Genomic DNA, 17,586 nt, shown 5'->3' with positions numbered 1-17,586 from the left:
TTGTCAGCTTTATAAAGGGCTCCACAAAGTGTTAGGCAGTGTTGTTTTTACATTTTACTCAAGGCTGGAACAGGTAATGTTCTCTTGGCACATCCAAAGCAGTACTAGGACACAAAATTTAAATACATGCTTCTCACTTCCCAATAGCTCTTTCTTCAATATCCTAGGTTTTTGTGGATTGTGTATCTTTTGTTAATACCATGATGTAGAAAAGTATTATTTTACAGCCAGTAGCTTAGTGTAAGGGGAAGATGATTTGAATCTCTGGGAATTAACATTGTCAAAGTACTCCTGTAACATGATTAAAGAGAACTTCTTTTGGGGTGCTGTGTAAAAATGATTCTCCTCCAGTCATCTTTGGAAGTAGTCCAATATAATAAACAATAAAATAAAAATAAAACAGTATTCCTAATGTGGTGGTGGTGATGAAAGCAGATCCTATATGTTAAGTATATGGCTTGTCCCAGTTCCCCATAACTCTAGGCTGTTTTGTTGACACTGGCCAACCAGCTAGGAAGAAGCAGAGCTGAAATCTGAACCCAGGCACTCTAAGACTCCTGAGTCAACAAGCTTAACCACTTAGATAAGCCACAAGTACAGGATCATACAGATAAATTATAGCCATAATGCCAGTTTCATATCAGTTAGAACTTGGGTTAAAAAAAATTTACATATATATGTGTGAATACATATGATCTTATTAATGAACATTAAAGCTGAAAGTTTGTTTTATTCTATTGTTTCCAGTAGAGATGAGTGTTTCTGAAAAAGCCTAGCCTCTCTCTTGCACAGCAACATGAAAAATAGAAAGGTCTGAGCAAAATAGTCTTTTCTCCAGACTTCCCCAAGATAATGCTTGAAATTCCACTGTAAATTCATGTCAAGTTGATTTAGCTAAATCTAACCCCAGTTTAGGTCTTTCATGACATTTGGCCTTCCTTACTCTGTACCCAGATTTTTCTCTTTTCAGCCAGAATAAATTACAACTTGGCCATGAAGTTCAGAATAAAACAGACACTGAAAACAATCTTAGTGTTATTACAATGCCCAGTTTAAAAGCTTAATACGCTGGTGTATATGTGTGTGTGTGAGCATGTGTATGTCCGGTGTGTGTCTGTCTAAGTGTGAACAAATTCAGTGATGAGGTTAAAAAGAAAAACCATAGATTTGAGAAGGTATAATAAATTTTAACCAGGTTTAAATGTTTACTTACAAACTAACTAGATAACACCACAGCAGTCACTAGCAGACTGATAAATGTTCTAAACATGCAGATTCTGTATAACAAAAATAACTAAGCAAAATCATAATAAAGAGTCAATTCTTAGCACTTTTTACAATAGCCACTATATGGAAGCAACCTAAGTGTCCATCAGTAGACGAATGGATAAAGAAGATGTGGTACATATACACAAATGGAACACTATTCAGCCATAAGAAAGAAACAAATCCTACCATTTGCAACAACATGGATAGAGCTAGAGGACATTATGCTCAGTGAAATAAGCCAGGGGAAGAAAGACAAATGCCAAATGATTTCCCACATTTGTGGAGTATAACAATGAAGCAAAACTGAAGGAACAAAATGGCAGCAGACTCAGAGACTCCAAGAATGAACTAGTGGTTACAAAGGGGAGGAGTGTGGGAGGGCGGGTGGGGAGGGAGGGAGAAGGGGACTGAGGGGTAGTATGTTTAGTACACATGGTGTGGGGGATCACGGGGAGAACAGTGTAGCACAGAGAAGGCACATAGTGAATCTCTGGCAACTTGCTGCACTGATGGACAGTGAGTGCATTGGGGTGTGGGTGGGGATTTGATAATATGGGTAAATGTAGTAACCACATTGTTTTTTCATGTGAAACCTTCATAAGAGTGTGTATCAATCATACCTTAATAAAAATTAAATTAAATTAAATTAAATTAAATTAAAATTTAAAAGTTTGGCTGAAAAAGTAAAAATAAATAAATAAAACAATATGGAAAAGTCAATTCTTACTTCTAAAAGAGAGATTTTGAAAAGAATCTTACATGATATGTGTGAATCATAGACTAAAATGAAGCAGAACATTCCTGAATATAGGCAGTTTAGCTACATCAAAGCCTTTTCCAGAATGAAAAAGTCACACTAACTGATCACTGGTAATGAAAGAAATCAGAATCACTATAAAAAATATTGAACTCCAGTTAAACTATGTCAAAACAAATGTAAAATGTTATAATGTTAAGAGAGAGAGGTCCCTACAGAATAAATCTGCCAGATTTTAAAAATCCTAAGTGACAAGTTTATTGGCTTATTCTAGAACCAAACCAGTCATTCTCAAATATCAAAGAAAAAAGAAAACATTAAAAAAAAAAGGTAGAATGGATTTGTTATAAAAATTGTCTTCATTAACTCACTTACCCAACTGAGGAATACAGAGTACATAGTAGAACAGAACTTTAACAGTTTTTCTTGATTAACTCGACTCACTGATACAAGCAACTGCCACATTTACTGACTACCTCTGTTTGTGCTAGGCTCTTTTTAAATGCTTTACATAAACATTTAGTACTCAACCTTGGCAGGTAAATCTTTCATTTTTGGTGAAGGAAATAAAAACTCAGTGAAATTTAAAACCGTGTCTGAAGTCACACAGTTAGTAAGTGATGGTGCCTGGTTCCCAAACTAATGCTCTTCATTTCACATGACATGAAATAACAACTTTCAGAATTCAGTATTATGGTGGAGTTGCAGGCATTTGATCTAGATGCACACAATCCAATCACTTTTTAAAAAACCAACTCTCAGGTAAGTCCTTAGTGCCAAATTATTTCTGATTGTGCTTATGTGTAAGGGTAGATAAGAGGAGGGAGGAGTTACTAGTTACATGAACTTTGCAGTAGTTGCTTTGCTAAAAATAAATGGAATTTTTTCCTAACTGTTCCTGTGGGGTTTTTTTTGTTTTTGTTTCCCCATACCAGGAAGTAAAGTGGAATGGGAGAAGTGCACAAGTCATACAAAATCATAAAATATAATAAATCCTTAGGTTTTCACCAAAAACATCACCTTTTAGGAAAGGAAAATTCTTTCCCTAACTCCAATTCCCACAACTCCAGACCAGTTCCCCTGGTCCTGCCTCATACCTTCAGTGTTCCTTTTCATAACGTTACATGAGGTGGGAACAGATGAAACAGGTAAGCTCACAAATGTATTATGAGCCACTACAGCATAATATAATTCTTATTTCCAAAAAAGGAAGAACTACCCTTATATTGGGAATTTTTATTACTGTGCTAAAAAAAAATCCTACCTATATTCTAACTTATTTAATAGTAGGTATATTAAATGTATGAACATTATTGAGGGCATTACTTTGTTAAATTCACACTGATAAACCTTTAACAGTTTTCTTTTTCACTAAATCAAAGGATATTATCTTCATCAGTATTTTCTAAATAGTGCTAAAGGTATACAGATGCTTGGGGGAAAAAAGCCATTAACACTATCTGTTTATATAATGGCTTATCCTTTACATGTTATGTATTAAATGAAATGGGAAGGAGGCAAAAATTTTCAAGATCACATAGATAAACTGAGATACATCAAAGCGGTACAAACTTCCTTATTTATCCAGCAAGGCTGCTCTAGATGACTGAGTACCTTCTGGGAAAACAGAGGTTGCTAATTCTATCCCCAACAAAAAATAGACCAACCTCATTAAAAAATACAGCATTCTTTTGAAAGGTATACAAAATAGATAAACACAATGTGGTATGTCCATAGAATGGAATATTACTCAGCAATAAAAAGAATGAAGTACTGATCATGTTACAACATGGATGAACTATAAACACATTTAAGTAGACAGTCATAAAAGACTGCGCGCACACTGTATGGTTCCATTTATAGGAAATGTCCAGAATAGCAAATCCACAGAAACAGTAAGTAGATTAGTGGTTGCCAAAGGCTGGGAGGATGGGGTAAAAATAGGGTATGACTGGTAATGGGCACAGGTTTCTTTTGGGGATGATAAAAATGTTCCAAAACTGATTATGGTGATGGATGTATAACTGTTTACATACTGAAAAACCACTGAATTGGAAAATTACAGACGAATATCCCTGATGAACATAGATGCAAAAATACTCAACGAAGTATTAGCAAACTGAATTCAAAAATACATCAAAAGGATTATACACCATGATCAAGTGGGATTCATCTCAGGGATGCGAGAATGGTACAACATTCAAAAATCCATCAACATAATTCACCACATCAACAAAAGAAGGACAAAAACCATATGATCATCTCCATAGATGCTCAAAAAGCATTCGACAAAATTCAACATCTATTCATGATAAAAATTCTCAACAAAATAGGTATAGAGGGCAAGTACCTCAACATAATAAAGGCCATATACAATAAACGAACAGCCAACATCATACTTAACACTGAGAAGCTGAAAGTGTTTCCTCTAAGATCGAAAACAAGACAGGGATGCCCACTCTCCCCACTGTTATTCAATATAGTGCTGGAGGTCCTAGCCACGGCAATCAGACAAAACAAACAAATACAAGGCATCCAGATTGGTAAAGAAGAAGTCAAACCTTATCACTATTTGCAGATGACATGATATTGTACATAAAAAACCCTAAAGACTCCATTCCAAAACTACTAGAACTAATATCTGAATTCAGCAAAGTTGCAGAATACAAAATTAATACACAGAAATCTGTTGCTTTCCTATACACTAACAATGAATTAACAGAAAGAGAAATCAGGAAATCAAATCCATTCACAATTGCATCAAAAAGAATAAAATACCTAGGAATAAACCTAACCAAGGAAGTGAAAGACCTATACCCTGAAAACTACAAGACACTCTTAAGAGAAATTAAAGAGGACACTAACAAATGGAAATTCATCCCATGCTCTTCGGTAGGAAGAATTAATATTATCAAAATGGCCATCCTACCTAAAGCAATCTAAAGATTCAATGCAATGCCTATCGAAATACCAACAACATTCTTCAACAAACTGGAACAAATAGTTCAAAAATTCATATGGAACCACAAAAGACCCTGAATACCCAAAGCAATCCTGAGAAAGAAGAATAAAGCAGGGGGCATCTGGCTTCCCAACTTCAAGCTGTACTACAAAGCCACAGTAATCAACACAATATGGTACTGGCACAAGAACAGAGCCACAGACCAGTGGAACAGAATAAAGACTCCAGATATTAACCCAAACATATACAGTCAATTAATATATGATAAAGGAGCCATGGACATACAATGGGGAAATGACAGCCTCTTCAACAGCTGATGTTGGCAAAACTGGACAGCTACATGTAAGAGAATGAAACTGGATCATTGTCTAACCCCAACACAAAAGTAAATTCGAAATGGATCAAAGACCTGAATGTAAGCCATGAAACCATAAGACTCATGGAAAAAAACATAGGCAAAAATCTCTTAGACATAAACATGAGCAACTTCTTCATGAACATATCTCCCCGGGCAAAGGAAACAAAAGCAAAAATTAACAAGTGGGATTATATCAAGCTGAAAAGTTTCTGTACATCAAAGGACACCATCAATAGAACAAAAAGGTACCCTACAGTATGGGAGAATATATTCATAAATGAGAGATCCGATTAAGGCCTGACATCCAAAATATATAAAGAGCTCACGCACCTCAACAAACAAAAAGCAAATAATCCAATTAAAAAATGAGCAGAGCAGTTGAACAGACAGTTCTCCAAAGAAGAAATTCAGTTGGCCAACAGACACATGAAAAGATGCTCCACATCGCTAGTCATCAGTGAAATCCAATTAAAACCACAATAAGATATCACCTCACACCAGTAAGGATCGCCATCATTGAAAAGACAGACAACAACAAATGTTGACGAGGTTGTGGAGAAAGGGGAACCCTCCTACACTGCTGGTGGGAGTGTAAATTAGTTCAACCACTGTGGAAAACAGTATGGAGGTTCCTCAAAAAGCTCAAAATAGAAATAACATTTGACCCAGGAGTTCCACTTCTAGGAATTTACCCTAAGAATGCATCAGCCCAGTTTGAAAAAGACAGATGCACCCCTATGTTTATCGCTGCACTATTTACAATAGCCAAGAAATGGAAGCAACCTAAGTGTCCATCAGTAGATGAATAGATAAAGATGTGGTACGTATATACAATGGAGTATTATTCAGCCATAAGGAGAAAACAAATCCTACCATTTGCAACAACATGGATGGAGCTAGAGGGTATTATGCTCAGTGAAATAAGCCAGGCAGAAAAAGACAAATTTACCAAATGATTTCACTCATATGTGAGTATAAGAACAAAGAAAAAAGTGAAGGAATAAACCAACAGCAGAAACACAGAACCCAAGAATGGACTAACAGTTACCAAAGGGAAAGAGACTGGGGAGGATGGGTGGGAAGGGAGGGATATGGGGGGAAGAAAAATAAAGGGGGCATTACGAATACCATGTATAATGTGGCGGGGGGCACAGGGAGGTCTGCGCAACACAGAGAAGACAAGTAGTGATTCTACAGCATCTTACTACACTGATGGACAGTGACTGTAATGTGGTTTGTGGGGGGGACTTGTTGATGGGGGGAGTCTAGTAAACATAATGCTCCTCATGTAACTGTAGATTAATTATACCAAAAAAAAATAAATGTAATAGCTCAGAGAAAATGAATGAATGAATGAATGAATGAATGAAGAAATAAAATAAATAAAAACCACTGAATTGTATACTTTAAATAGGTGAATTATATGGCATGTAAATTACATCTCAATAAAGCTGTTTTTTTTTAAAAAGGTATACACAGGTATATCAGGTACAAAGACTATCAACCTGTAATTATGCTAACAAATTAATTAGAATATTTTCTTTTTTGCTAAAATCATAAATAGGAAGTAGAATAGTAATTCTGCATTTTACCACTTACATTATCAGTGGCTGGCATTATTCAAATATAGTGATTAAAGGCACAAGCTGGGTTACAATTCCCAGTTGTTCACTCACAGGCTTCCTTTCTCTAAGCCTCACTTTACTCTTCTATAAAGTGAGAATCAGAGAATCTACCTCACAAGATTCTGGTAAGAATTAGACAGGAAAATCACTGGAAAGTACACACCACAAAGCACAGGACAAAAGGTTGTGTAAACACTAGTTACTGAAATTCATCACTACCTGTTTCTGGAGCTGTCTAGTCCATGTCCTACACTATGCAATGATCTCATCCATATTCATTTTAAGACATGTCACAGGGCCTCTGTGTGTGGTCGGGGGGACACGAAGACTGCAAAAAAAGTTCCTATTCCCCTTACCAACTCCTTTTTTCTAACAACCACTAGTTCCCCTGCTGCCCATAGTTGGCAGAGAGATAAGCCAGCCCAAACACTAAACCCTGGCAAGGTTGTCCCTTCATCTAACTTGAAGAGGGCCTCAGGTCTTGCACAAAGCCAGACTTTTCCCAAAGATAACCAGGCTTGTAATGGGGACTCTATGGTTTAACTCCTTTGATGAAGGCTTTTCCAGCTACATAGAAGAGAAACAAGCAACCTCTGTATGTTAGTTTTATTATGGCCAAACTTTTAATGGATCCAATAAGTTCGATCCGCCAAGACTAAAAAAGAGGGTGACAGGAACAGGTAAATTGGTCCATATAACCTGGAATTGTACGTAAATAACAGAGTCCAACGTCCACATACAGTTCAGTAGCATCTCCAGCTTCTGCCCTCCATGATACACATAGGACACTTCAACTCATTCCCTCTGCTCTAATTTTAAAATACACTTAACCTCTGACCTAACAGAATTTTACCATTCCAGCTGAAAAATGGCAGGTTGATGTGATCTACATTCTTATGCACACTTTCTCAATCTACAAAATACAACCTCATTCTCAAGACACAAGCATATCAAGAACTTCTTCTGCAGCTTGAAGGAGTCTCCCGAGAAATAGGAAAACTCTTACAGATATTCACTTATTTACAATTTCAATGACAATTTTTAAAAGTATCTAGGTGGTTCTCACTCAACACATACAATAGGACAGTTTTAAATACATACCAGAAGAAAGACTTTATGAGAGCATCTGTTTCTGGTCTTGAGATTGTTGTTACACACCAACACTGCCCATACACTAAATGAGAATATGGACAAACAGGTCTCAGAAAAATATACACTGTAGTCAAGAGAGTTGAGGACAGGACATCACCTCTCATTCAAAGGGCTTCTGATGTGATAAAGGCCATAACTTAGCACATATATATCCCACATCATTTTCTCAACAGGAGTTAAGAGGTGGAAGAAAAATCTTTAAGAAGACTCAACCAATAAATGATGTAAATGCTTTGGTTGATTTGGGAGAGTGGGATCCTTTTCTTCAAGTAGCTTAGCACTTATCTGGGGAAATTAATAATGTACATATGAAAATTAAACATGTCAAATGTGTGACAATGACCATTAAGTGATAGAGGAATCACAGGATAAAGTTGTTAATTCCCGAAGGGATGACTTTAGGATGTTCTTGGAATAAAATTTTGTCCTAAGATCTTGGAAAATAATTAGAACATAACAGGAAACAGGTATGAATGTGGGAGATCAAACAGTGGGCAAGCAGGAAAGAATCTGGGAAAATAAGTGTAGTACAAAAAAGAAAGAACATGAAACACTGACACAATGAAAGCTTCTAACCTTAAGTTAAGGTTGTTAGATTGATGACACAGTTGAGAGAAATCCATCAAGTTTTGGTACATTCTACTATACTGGAACACTTCCCATCCTTCACCTGTCAGATCAACTGGATCTTCCTTCAAGATCCAGTTCAAGTGAAAATTCCATGGTAAAGTTTCCCCAAAGTGGGAATGCGGTCAAAGGCTCCATTCTCAGTATCCACGGCACTTTGCGCTTACCTCTGTTACACTGAGTAGTGATTCCCAAACACTGCCTGAGAGTTACGAGGCAGTCAGTTAGAAAGACAGCAAGGCACTGTTTACCCTTAAGCCTCTGGGAATCAACAGTCAGAATGAGCCAATTTACACCCTACAAAGGAATGTCAAAGACCACCTTCTTATATTATGATGGTATTTCATAAAAAAATATTTATTTCACTTTCCCAAGCATGTCATCTAGTGAGCTAAGTGTGTTAAGCATAAATAACTATGACTTGCTAAATTCTAGAACCAACAACTGAAAAAACATACAATGTAATGATATATCAAAATTAGAAAAGGCATTAAACTATCAGCTGTTTTTTACTAAATAAATTTCTGGAATATTTGAGCATATGATCAAGTTTCCTTCTCTTCAGAAACTTGTATCCACACCTTTCTTCTTATTCTCATACATTTACCGGACAAACACGCCTGCTTAATAAAGTCAAACCAAGGCACCTTCAAATAAAAGTATATTGCAATTTAGTAAATATGGTATTTCTCTCCCACAGAAGTGCCTCATTCTCAGCTACAAATATTCCCAGTTTGGAATAGACAGCAAGAGTAGACTTTTAAGTGGCTGGTCAACACCAACACGTTGATATTTCCTTTCCAACACATGTCCCCTCACCCCATGCCCACCCTCCCCAAGGGAGTTTTCCAAACAATCTTGTAAAGAGTATGAACTAATGCAAGAGAAAATAATCAAGGTGGTGGCAAGCAGACATTAATGGTATCAGTTTCTTTAGATGACTACATTTATAACCACAGACCATAACTAAGAACAGGAAATATATTCTAATCTGGTGCCTTCACACAGTGATTTTCTAAAGAACCAACAAATCAAACCAATACAGTATTGCAAAACAGTAAATTATCTTGAAAGACAAATACTTTTTAATTTTTAAAAATTAAAATCACATCAGAGTTTTTATGTAATTTAACAAGCTGATTCTAAAATTCATTCAAAATTTTACCCCAATTTTTGTTTTTTGGTGGGGATGTATCTTATCAGATGTCAAATCTATAATGGTACTAGTGAAGGCAATATGATAGTGGTGGCACAATACAAAATCAGTTAAATGGAATAGAATACACTAAGCCAGTTGAAAACTGTAGTTTGTACTTGTGGTAATTTAGGATACAGCAAAGGTAGCAATCTTAGTGTGGTAATCATAAAACAGTCAATAAAGTGAAGGACCTAAAGCCCCATTTGTGGGAGAAGAGAGTTGTCAGATTCCCTGTACCTCACGTCCTACAAAAGTAGATTTCAATGGACTGAGGAGTTCAACACATAAAACATACTAGAAGAAAATATAAAGAAAAAATTTAATAATTTTAGGGGTAAGGAAAGTTTTCCTAAGCAGAAAAATAAAAAAAAGAAATACTGGTAAATTTTATGAAAAGTTTCTATAAGGCACAAGATAGCATATTGTTAAAAGGAAATACCAGATAGGGACAAAATATCTGCATCGTGTGTCACAAAAAGAGGGTTAAACATTAACTGTACAACGAATTAGTTAGAAGACAATAATACTGATGTCACAGCCATAACATATGAAGAATTCCTAACCAGGCAAAAGGATATTAGTAAGTAATTAAAAGGATTTTCAAATGAACAATAACTAAAATTAACAAATAATCCAACAACCTTACTACTAATAGGAAAACGCAAATTAAAACAGTAAAATGTAATTTTTCACCAAACTTAACAAAAAGGTTTTTAAAAGTGTTTCTATTGGTGATGACTTGGGAAAAATATACTGCTAGCAGTAGTAGAAACTGACAGCCTTTTTGAAGATGATTTGATGGTGTTCATGCTTTAGTAGACTCAGTAAATCTATTTTTAGAAATCCTATAGAAATAATCATACAAATGTACACTACATATATAAAATAACATATACACACACAGATACAATAATGAAATGATAGTGATAGGTAAGTATTAGCTATGTGCTAGGCATGGTTTTAAGAGCTTTATATACATCAATTCATTTAATCCACACAATAACCCTACAATACAGGGTCGGTTATTATCATCCTCATTTGGAAGATGAGGAAACCAAGGCTCAGAGAGATTAAGTAACTTGCCCAAGGTCACAGAGGTATTAAGTAGTGGAGCAAAGATTCAAACCCAGCTGTTCTGACTCCAGTATCTGAGCTGTTAACCATGAAAGATCTACTGCAACCCAAACAAAGCTGTTCGTTGCAATATTCTTTGTTATAAGTAGTATAATACTTATTATAAGTATATTTACTATAAAAAGTAGTAATATAATTACTATAATAAGTGAAATAAGTATAATAGCCAATCATTCATGATCAAAAACTAGTAAACTAAGTAGTGACTACCCATCACATATGGAAAAATAAATGATACAAAACCAGCATACATACAAATATTTATAATACTCTATATGAAAAAAACAAGTCACAAAAAGTTAGCATACTTTCATTTGTATCTTAAAAACCACCTCTCTTACATAGGTCTGTATGTACAGGTATTGTTCTTTTGTTTAGGCTTTTCTCTAACAAATTACACATCAAATAGTCAATACTGGTACCTTCTGGGGAGAACAGGATTAGGAAGTGAGTGTGAAGAAATACCTTCACTATTTATTTTATGTATTTTTTATTATCAGGTGACTTCTTTATAATTGCCACATTGCTACTTTTAAATTAAACATTAATTTAACAAGCAAATAAACACGGAAATAGAGACGGAAGTTAGATAAGATATTAAGAAGACTGACACTTATTGGATCTACTTCTGTGTGAATCAGTTATATTTGCTATGCTTATGTAACACTCATTATAATACAGTAGGACTGGTATATATCACTGCAAGAGTATCCATCAACATTAGTGAGAGCCACACTGCTTGGGTTCAAATGGCAGCTCCACTATTTACTACCTGTGTGGTTTTTAGGCAAGTCACTTAACCTCTCTCTATATTAACTGCCTCGTTGTAAAACAGGGGCAATAGGATTTGCCACATATGTTTAATATTTGTAAAGTTCTTATAATAATACCTGTACAAAACTAAAATATATTTTCTTAGATAAAAATAGCTTAAGAAAATACATATATGTGAATTCTGCCTTTAAGCTAAAACCACCATCTCCCATCCAAAGATACTAATAATCTCTTCAAGATAAACTAAGTGTATCATACATAGTATTGTTTCGCAAAACAACTTTTATGGCTATATAGATCATATATGAATACTACATAATAGTGTGAAATGTATTTCTCATGGTCAAGAGCATCAAAACCACTGCACTATAGGATACCAGTGGGGGGCTTAGAGCCAAGGTCCTCTGCAGCCACACAGAGAACAAACCTCACCACAGCAAGCCTGGGACATTTCATCTAAGAGGGCTGCAAAGTCAACAGTTTTCAAACCTTAACATACAGAAAACAACCTGTTTTAAAACAAATTCAGAACACTTTCTCCTCCTAAAATCTCTTTTTATTTTCTCTATATTAAATCCATATTAGCTGTTAATATATTTTTAATTGGGACCAAGCAATTTTCTCCCTCAAACTCTTTTTCCTCCCTAGCCAAAGTTCATCTTGATTTTAAGGCACCTTAATTCAAATTCTCATCTTTTGTAGGTTTATTTGTAATTTTGTATTCTGTCCCTTTAGGGAACAATACAAACAGCTAAGAAATAATGCCCTGACAAAAGAAAGAAACAATTTTATTATCTGTAGTAACTATGTTTCTAGAATAAAAAGCATGATACATTATAACTGGCTTATTAAAGTTAGATATTTGAGATTAGGCTTATTTCAACATATAAATCAACATCTTTAGGCATATTCTAAACATACCAGTCCTCAAAATATTTTTGCCAGGACACTGAATCTAACACAACATTTCTCCTGTATCATGTCTTACATTCCCACAAAATCTGTTTAAAATAAATTATAAAGTCCCAAGAACCCCCAGGCTCTCCCCACTAAGAGATGGGAGGAGGCTACAAATCAATTTATATTTCAGTATCTCTTGGATCTCTTTTAGATTCTGGAAACCGTAATTTGCACATATAATAATTCATTGAAAGCCAATTTAGAAATTCTTCAATTCAATCCCCTCATTCAACAGATGCTGAAATCTAAATATAGAGAAGTGAAGTAACTTCCCCAGAGTCACATGCTTTGGACTGAAATGATATATTATGAGCACGGGACTGCTAACATCTTTTAACCCACTTGACGAAATAATCCAGGATTATAAATATTAATTAACCACACGTTAAAACTGTGGAGTACAAGCAACTATTACAATCACCAGTCCTGTAACTATAAAAAAATTTACATGTCGTTCACTATGTCTTCTAGAACTTTTCAAAGTACCCTGAAATAACTACTTACTTAATAATTACTTATTTACTGTTAAGGCTCATTTTATAAAGAAACAAGCTTTAACCCACAAGTATTACTTCCTTCTTACACAACAAAGCTGAGGATGAGATTGTTTCTTAATCAATTAACAGTATTTAAGACACATAAGATCAGTTACCTCTAGATTTTTAATATCTAAATTTTTATATACGTAAAGTTTTTCCCACTGTTTTAATAAATTTTCTGATAGAAATGGAAAAACCATATAATACATTTATTGAAATCCAATTTTCTCTGGGTCTCATACCTGTTGTTCATCCTCCATGACGTTACTAGCAAATTCAAATACTAAGTCGTTCTGTTGGACAACAGCTGCCATAATAAAGCATTCCCCTTAGATCCACATGAGAAAAGCTCCAAAAAGGTTCAAGTATCAGGATGCACAGTCCAGTGACCAATTCGGGTAAAAAATCCTCAGCTAAGTAGGCGAAGTTACTGAATACCCAGGTTTCCTTAGGGAAGTTGTTTCAAATATTCTTGGTTCACGGTATTCTACACAAACTGAGGATATTTCTGAAATTTTTCTTCTCTAGAACGTCTTGGCCTGCAAAACAATAGCTTTAGTTAGTTATGAAAATGCAATCATACCCTTTAGAATATAACAATTGATATCATGGGCAGTATCTCCAAAGCATTTTTTTTTGTTAATGTTTTTAAAGAAAATCAATGTGACTAGTGAACACAGGTTTTTTTTTAAGTTAAATATAAATTTTCTTTGAAGATTTCACTCCTGCTAAGATCACCTCTCATATCTGAAAATGAAGCCCATTCTCCCCTCCTCCAGTGAAATTACAGTTAATGAGTATTTAAAAAAAAAAAAAACCCCAGGAATAACCAGGCTTGTAATTCCAACAACAGACAGAAAAACAATTTCCTTCTTTCCACCATCCCAGCAAACAACATACATAGGAACTACTACTCAAAGAGTAATTTCATCTGTACATTTTTGCCTTAATAGAAACATTCAGAAAGTATTCCTGTTAGGCCTAATATACAGAAGGACTTAAAATCTGCCTAATACATTTAAAGTTTAGTAAGTACTATTTTAAGTACTTTCAAAAATAAGCAGAAATTAAAGCCTACTCTTCCCGTTTTTTAAAGAGGTTTCTAATAAATAGAATGCTTTACCATGCTTTTAAGCCTGTCTTCAGTGGCTTCTTTTTTAATGCACTGAAATGTATCCTTATCTCTAGCACAGGCTTGCAAGCAACAGGAAGGAAACAGCACTTGACCACGTCATGGCAAATTAGAACATGCAAAGAACTGCACTTTACAATAGTAGAAAAACAGAAACGCAACTAAAGAGTGAAAACAATTTCATAGTGGAAGGAGAAATGCTTGTAAGTGCCTGCCAAAGATGTCTGCCTATTAAAAAAAAAGTTAGCACTACTAACAAAAGGAAAAATTTCAGAGTTTATCACAATTTCATTAAATATTATGGTTATGGCCACATATGTGACATGAAAAGACAAAAATTATAAAAATAATCACATTAAATAACATCTAGTTCTTTGAAATATCATGTACAATTTTAGTTTTAAAAAGACAATGAAGCTGAGCTGGTGAATGTTTCCCTGAAAACTAAATGCAGAAAGCATGTGCCAGTCAAGTCATACACTGGAATTTTTAATTTCAGTAAAGCCTATTCCCTAAAAATTCTGGACTCTATGGGCCATCATATGACTATGATTTCCCTAACTGGAAATATAAAATAAGAGTTAAGAATTCAATTTAGGTAATATTTCAACTTCACTAAAGGAAATTCTAACCTGTTTCTTCCCACACCAACTTCGCCTCACCCCTTTCAGTAATGATGAGTTCAACTCCAACACTGGGGAAGTTTTGGTGTTTAGCACATTTGGGTCCTTTTTGAGCACTGCACCATATCTAGAGGGGAAAAGGGAATGCTTTGACCTAAATTCATCACAGACAGAATAAACACAAGACATACAGTTGGCCTTGGACAAATGTTACTACAGTCTTTTCCTTTAAATTATTACCCATACCTGGCTTGCCTTCATTCATTCTTGCCATATTCTGCCACATTCATTCTTGCATCCCTTCTCAAATTCTATTATTCCACATTCCTGGAATACCCCTCCTACTTCTCATTTCCTTTCTTCAATGTTCAAGGCCCATTTCTCTCACTAAGCGTCCCAACCTCTATGCCTCAACCTATCTAGATCACTCCTTTCTGAAATATACCTCTTAATTGCCCACACCACCAAGTTAGCACTAACTGTACACTGTGCCACATTTGAAAATTGTCTCCCTAATTCAACTGAATAAATGTTTAAGTGCCTATTATTTGCAAAGCAATGTTCCAGGCACCAAGATAACTACAGAAAGACCTGTGTAGTCTAAATGTCTTCTATAATTACCTATGTGCCCATAGTAATAATAAAAAGGATTATACTAATGACATATTGTTTTTAAAACTATCATTAGATATTTACGCTGTTTGTACATATATTCTTTATATAGAATGACTGTTGTACTTTTGATAAAGAGGAAACATTATTCTAAGCTTGAAAAACCACAGTAACAAAGTATAACCAGAATCAAGAGATGTTTCCTGATACAGAAGTTTCTCTCTAAAAGGTTAGATTCCAAAAGACTATTTCAAAATCCATTTGTTCCTAAATACAAAGTGACACTGTACCAATGACCAATGTGAACACATTTATATAAAGCTAAGTTTCATTTTCTTTTCTACTGCAGTCTTTTCTTACTAGTACTTGGCCCCACTGCTATTGTGCTTTAATAAATGTTTTTTCCTAATCTCAAAAATAAGGACAAGTAATCAACATACCCACACCTTACAGTACATGCTGACAAACAAGAGTAATAAACCAAAACTAAACAACTTCCCACGATCACTTAAGCCAATTGTTAGGATAGAAAAAGACACCTTTACTCTGGTGGATAGCTTCTGTTCATTGTCATACAGAAGCCCACAAACTGAAAATGCATAAAAAAGCTTTTGAATCATTTCATTAGCTTATTTAGGCCTCTGATCACCTGTATTCTTTCACTCTTTCTCATTCCTTCCTCAGCAGTGAAAACAGTTTATGGCACCAAGGTGGTTCACAATTCGATTCCTGATCCACAGATACCACCCATTCATATCAGAGATAGGTAAATAACATAGTCCATTGTATTCAGACAACGTTTGTCTTTATGTATGTATGTATGCTTATAGGATTGGGAGTATCTAAAGCACTGGAATTCTGTAGTAACCCCAGATGCCAAATACCTGCACAGAAAGTATTTTTACATGAATGGTAACCTAATAAATGACCCTTTTCAACACAGAGACATAACCATCCTAAGAACAGCAAGTATACTTGGAAAAAGCGACATCAGAAAAAATACAATAGAAATTTTAAAAAAACAGGTAAGAAAAGTGAGAGAAACGAAGAGAAGCTATACAAATTAGAAATGAGAACCAAGCAATAAACCCATGAACTGTAATGACAGGAATTCTTGTGTAACACCATGTTAGGCCTTTTTCATTTTTTTCTAATACAGCAACAAGCTTTTATATTAGCTCCCGGCAGAAATGAAAACATAAATCAGTGGTGTCAAGGTAAATTCTGCACTCTCTTCCAAGCGGCTACCCAGTCTCAATCTAAAAAGTGTGGAACCATATGATTTTAGAGCTGGAAAACATCTAAAGATTACCTAGGACAATGTATTCATTGAACAGCTAAAAGAATTTGGGCCTAGAGCAAACTGACTTGTCCAAGATCACAGGATTAGTGACAAGAAAGCAAAAGAAGCCTAAGTTCCCAGCCCAATACTTATGCCCCTATATCTATATTAATACACTTCATTAGGGTTTTTCTTTAGGAGAGTATCTGGAAAAATAGAAATCCTTATATAAATATCTGTAACAAAGGTCTCCGAATAATTTCATGCAACCTCTTGATACCTGATAAATCATTTTCAATCATACTTTTACCTGGAACAACTGAAGCACAGGAGTTTGTGGATTTTCCTATTATTACTTTAAATCTTAAGTTTTACTATTATTCTTTCCCAAGCTCTATCCAATCAAACCACCTTGTTTTACCTTCACTCAGCCTCAAAAGTGAAAAGGAAACATTAATAAGCCTTTTTATAAAGATACAACTTAATAACTCATTAAAATACTTTCAGATAAATTTTTATTGACATTTTTCTTGCTAGTTCTTTGAATACAGTATTATCATTATTATACTTTTATAAAAGGTG

At 34.9% G+C, this 17,586-nt stretch overlaps 1 protein-coding gene across 10 annotated transcripts in view; it reads right to left on the bottom strand.

Annotated features, from left to right (window-relative positions):
• ELF1 (E74 like ETS transcription factor 1) overlaps nt 1-17,586 on the bottom strand; it is a 122,011-nt gene that overhangs the window by 38,404 nt on the left and 66,021 nt on the right. For 7 of the 10 annotated variants that reach the window (XM_057494452.1, XM_036893824.2, XM_036893819.2 and 4 more), the window contains 2 exons: nt 13,598-13,894; nt 8,073-8,145 (listed from right to left, as the gene is read on the bottom strand). In XM_057494452.1, the coding sequence (XP_057350435.1) occupies nt 8,073-8,145; nt 13,598-13,608 (84 nt within the window). In that variant the 5' untranslated portion in view covers nt 13,609-13,894. Of the gene's footprint in view, nt 1-8,072; nt 8,146-13,597; nt 13,895-14,478; nt 14,550-17,586 lie in introns of those variants that run through there. The other 3 variants (XM_036893826.2, XM_036893825.2, XM_036893821.2) reach the window with 2 other exon arrangements.

The sequence above is a fragment of the Manis pentadactyla genome, chromosome 17, assembly GCF_030020395.1.
Source record: "Manis pentadactyla isolate mManPen7 chromosome 17, mManPen7.hap1, whole genome shotgun sequence".
Classification (NCBI taxonomy): domain Eukaryota; kingdom Metazoa; phylum Chordata; class Mammalia; order Pholidota; family Manidae; genus Manis; species Manis pentadactyla.
Note: the sequence above shows the minus strand (reverse complement) of the source record. Positions and strands in the feature narration are given on the sequence as shown.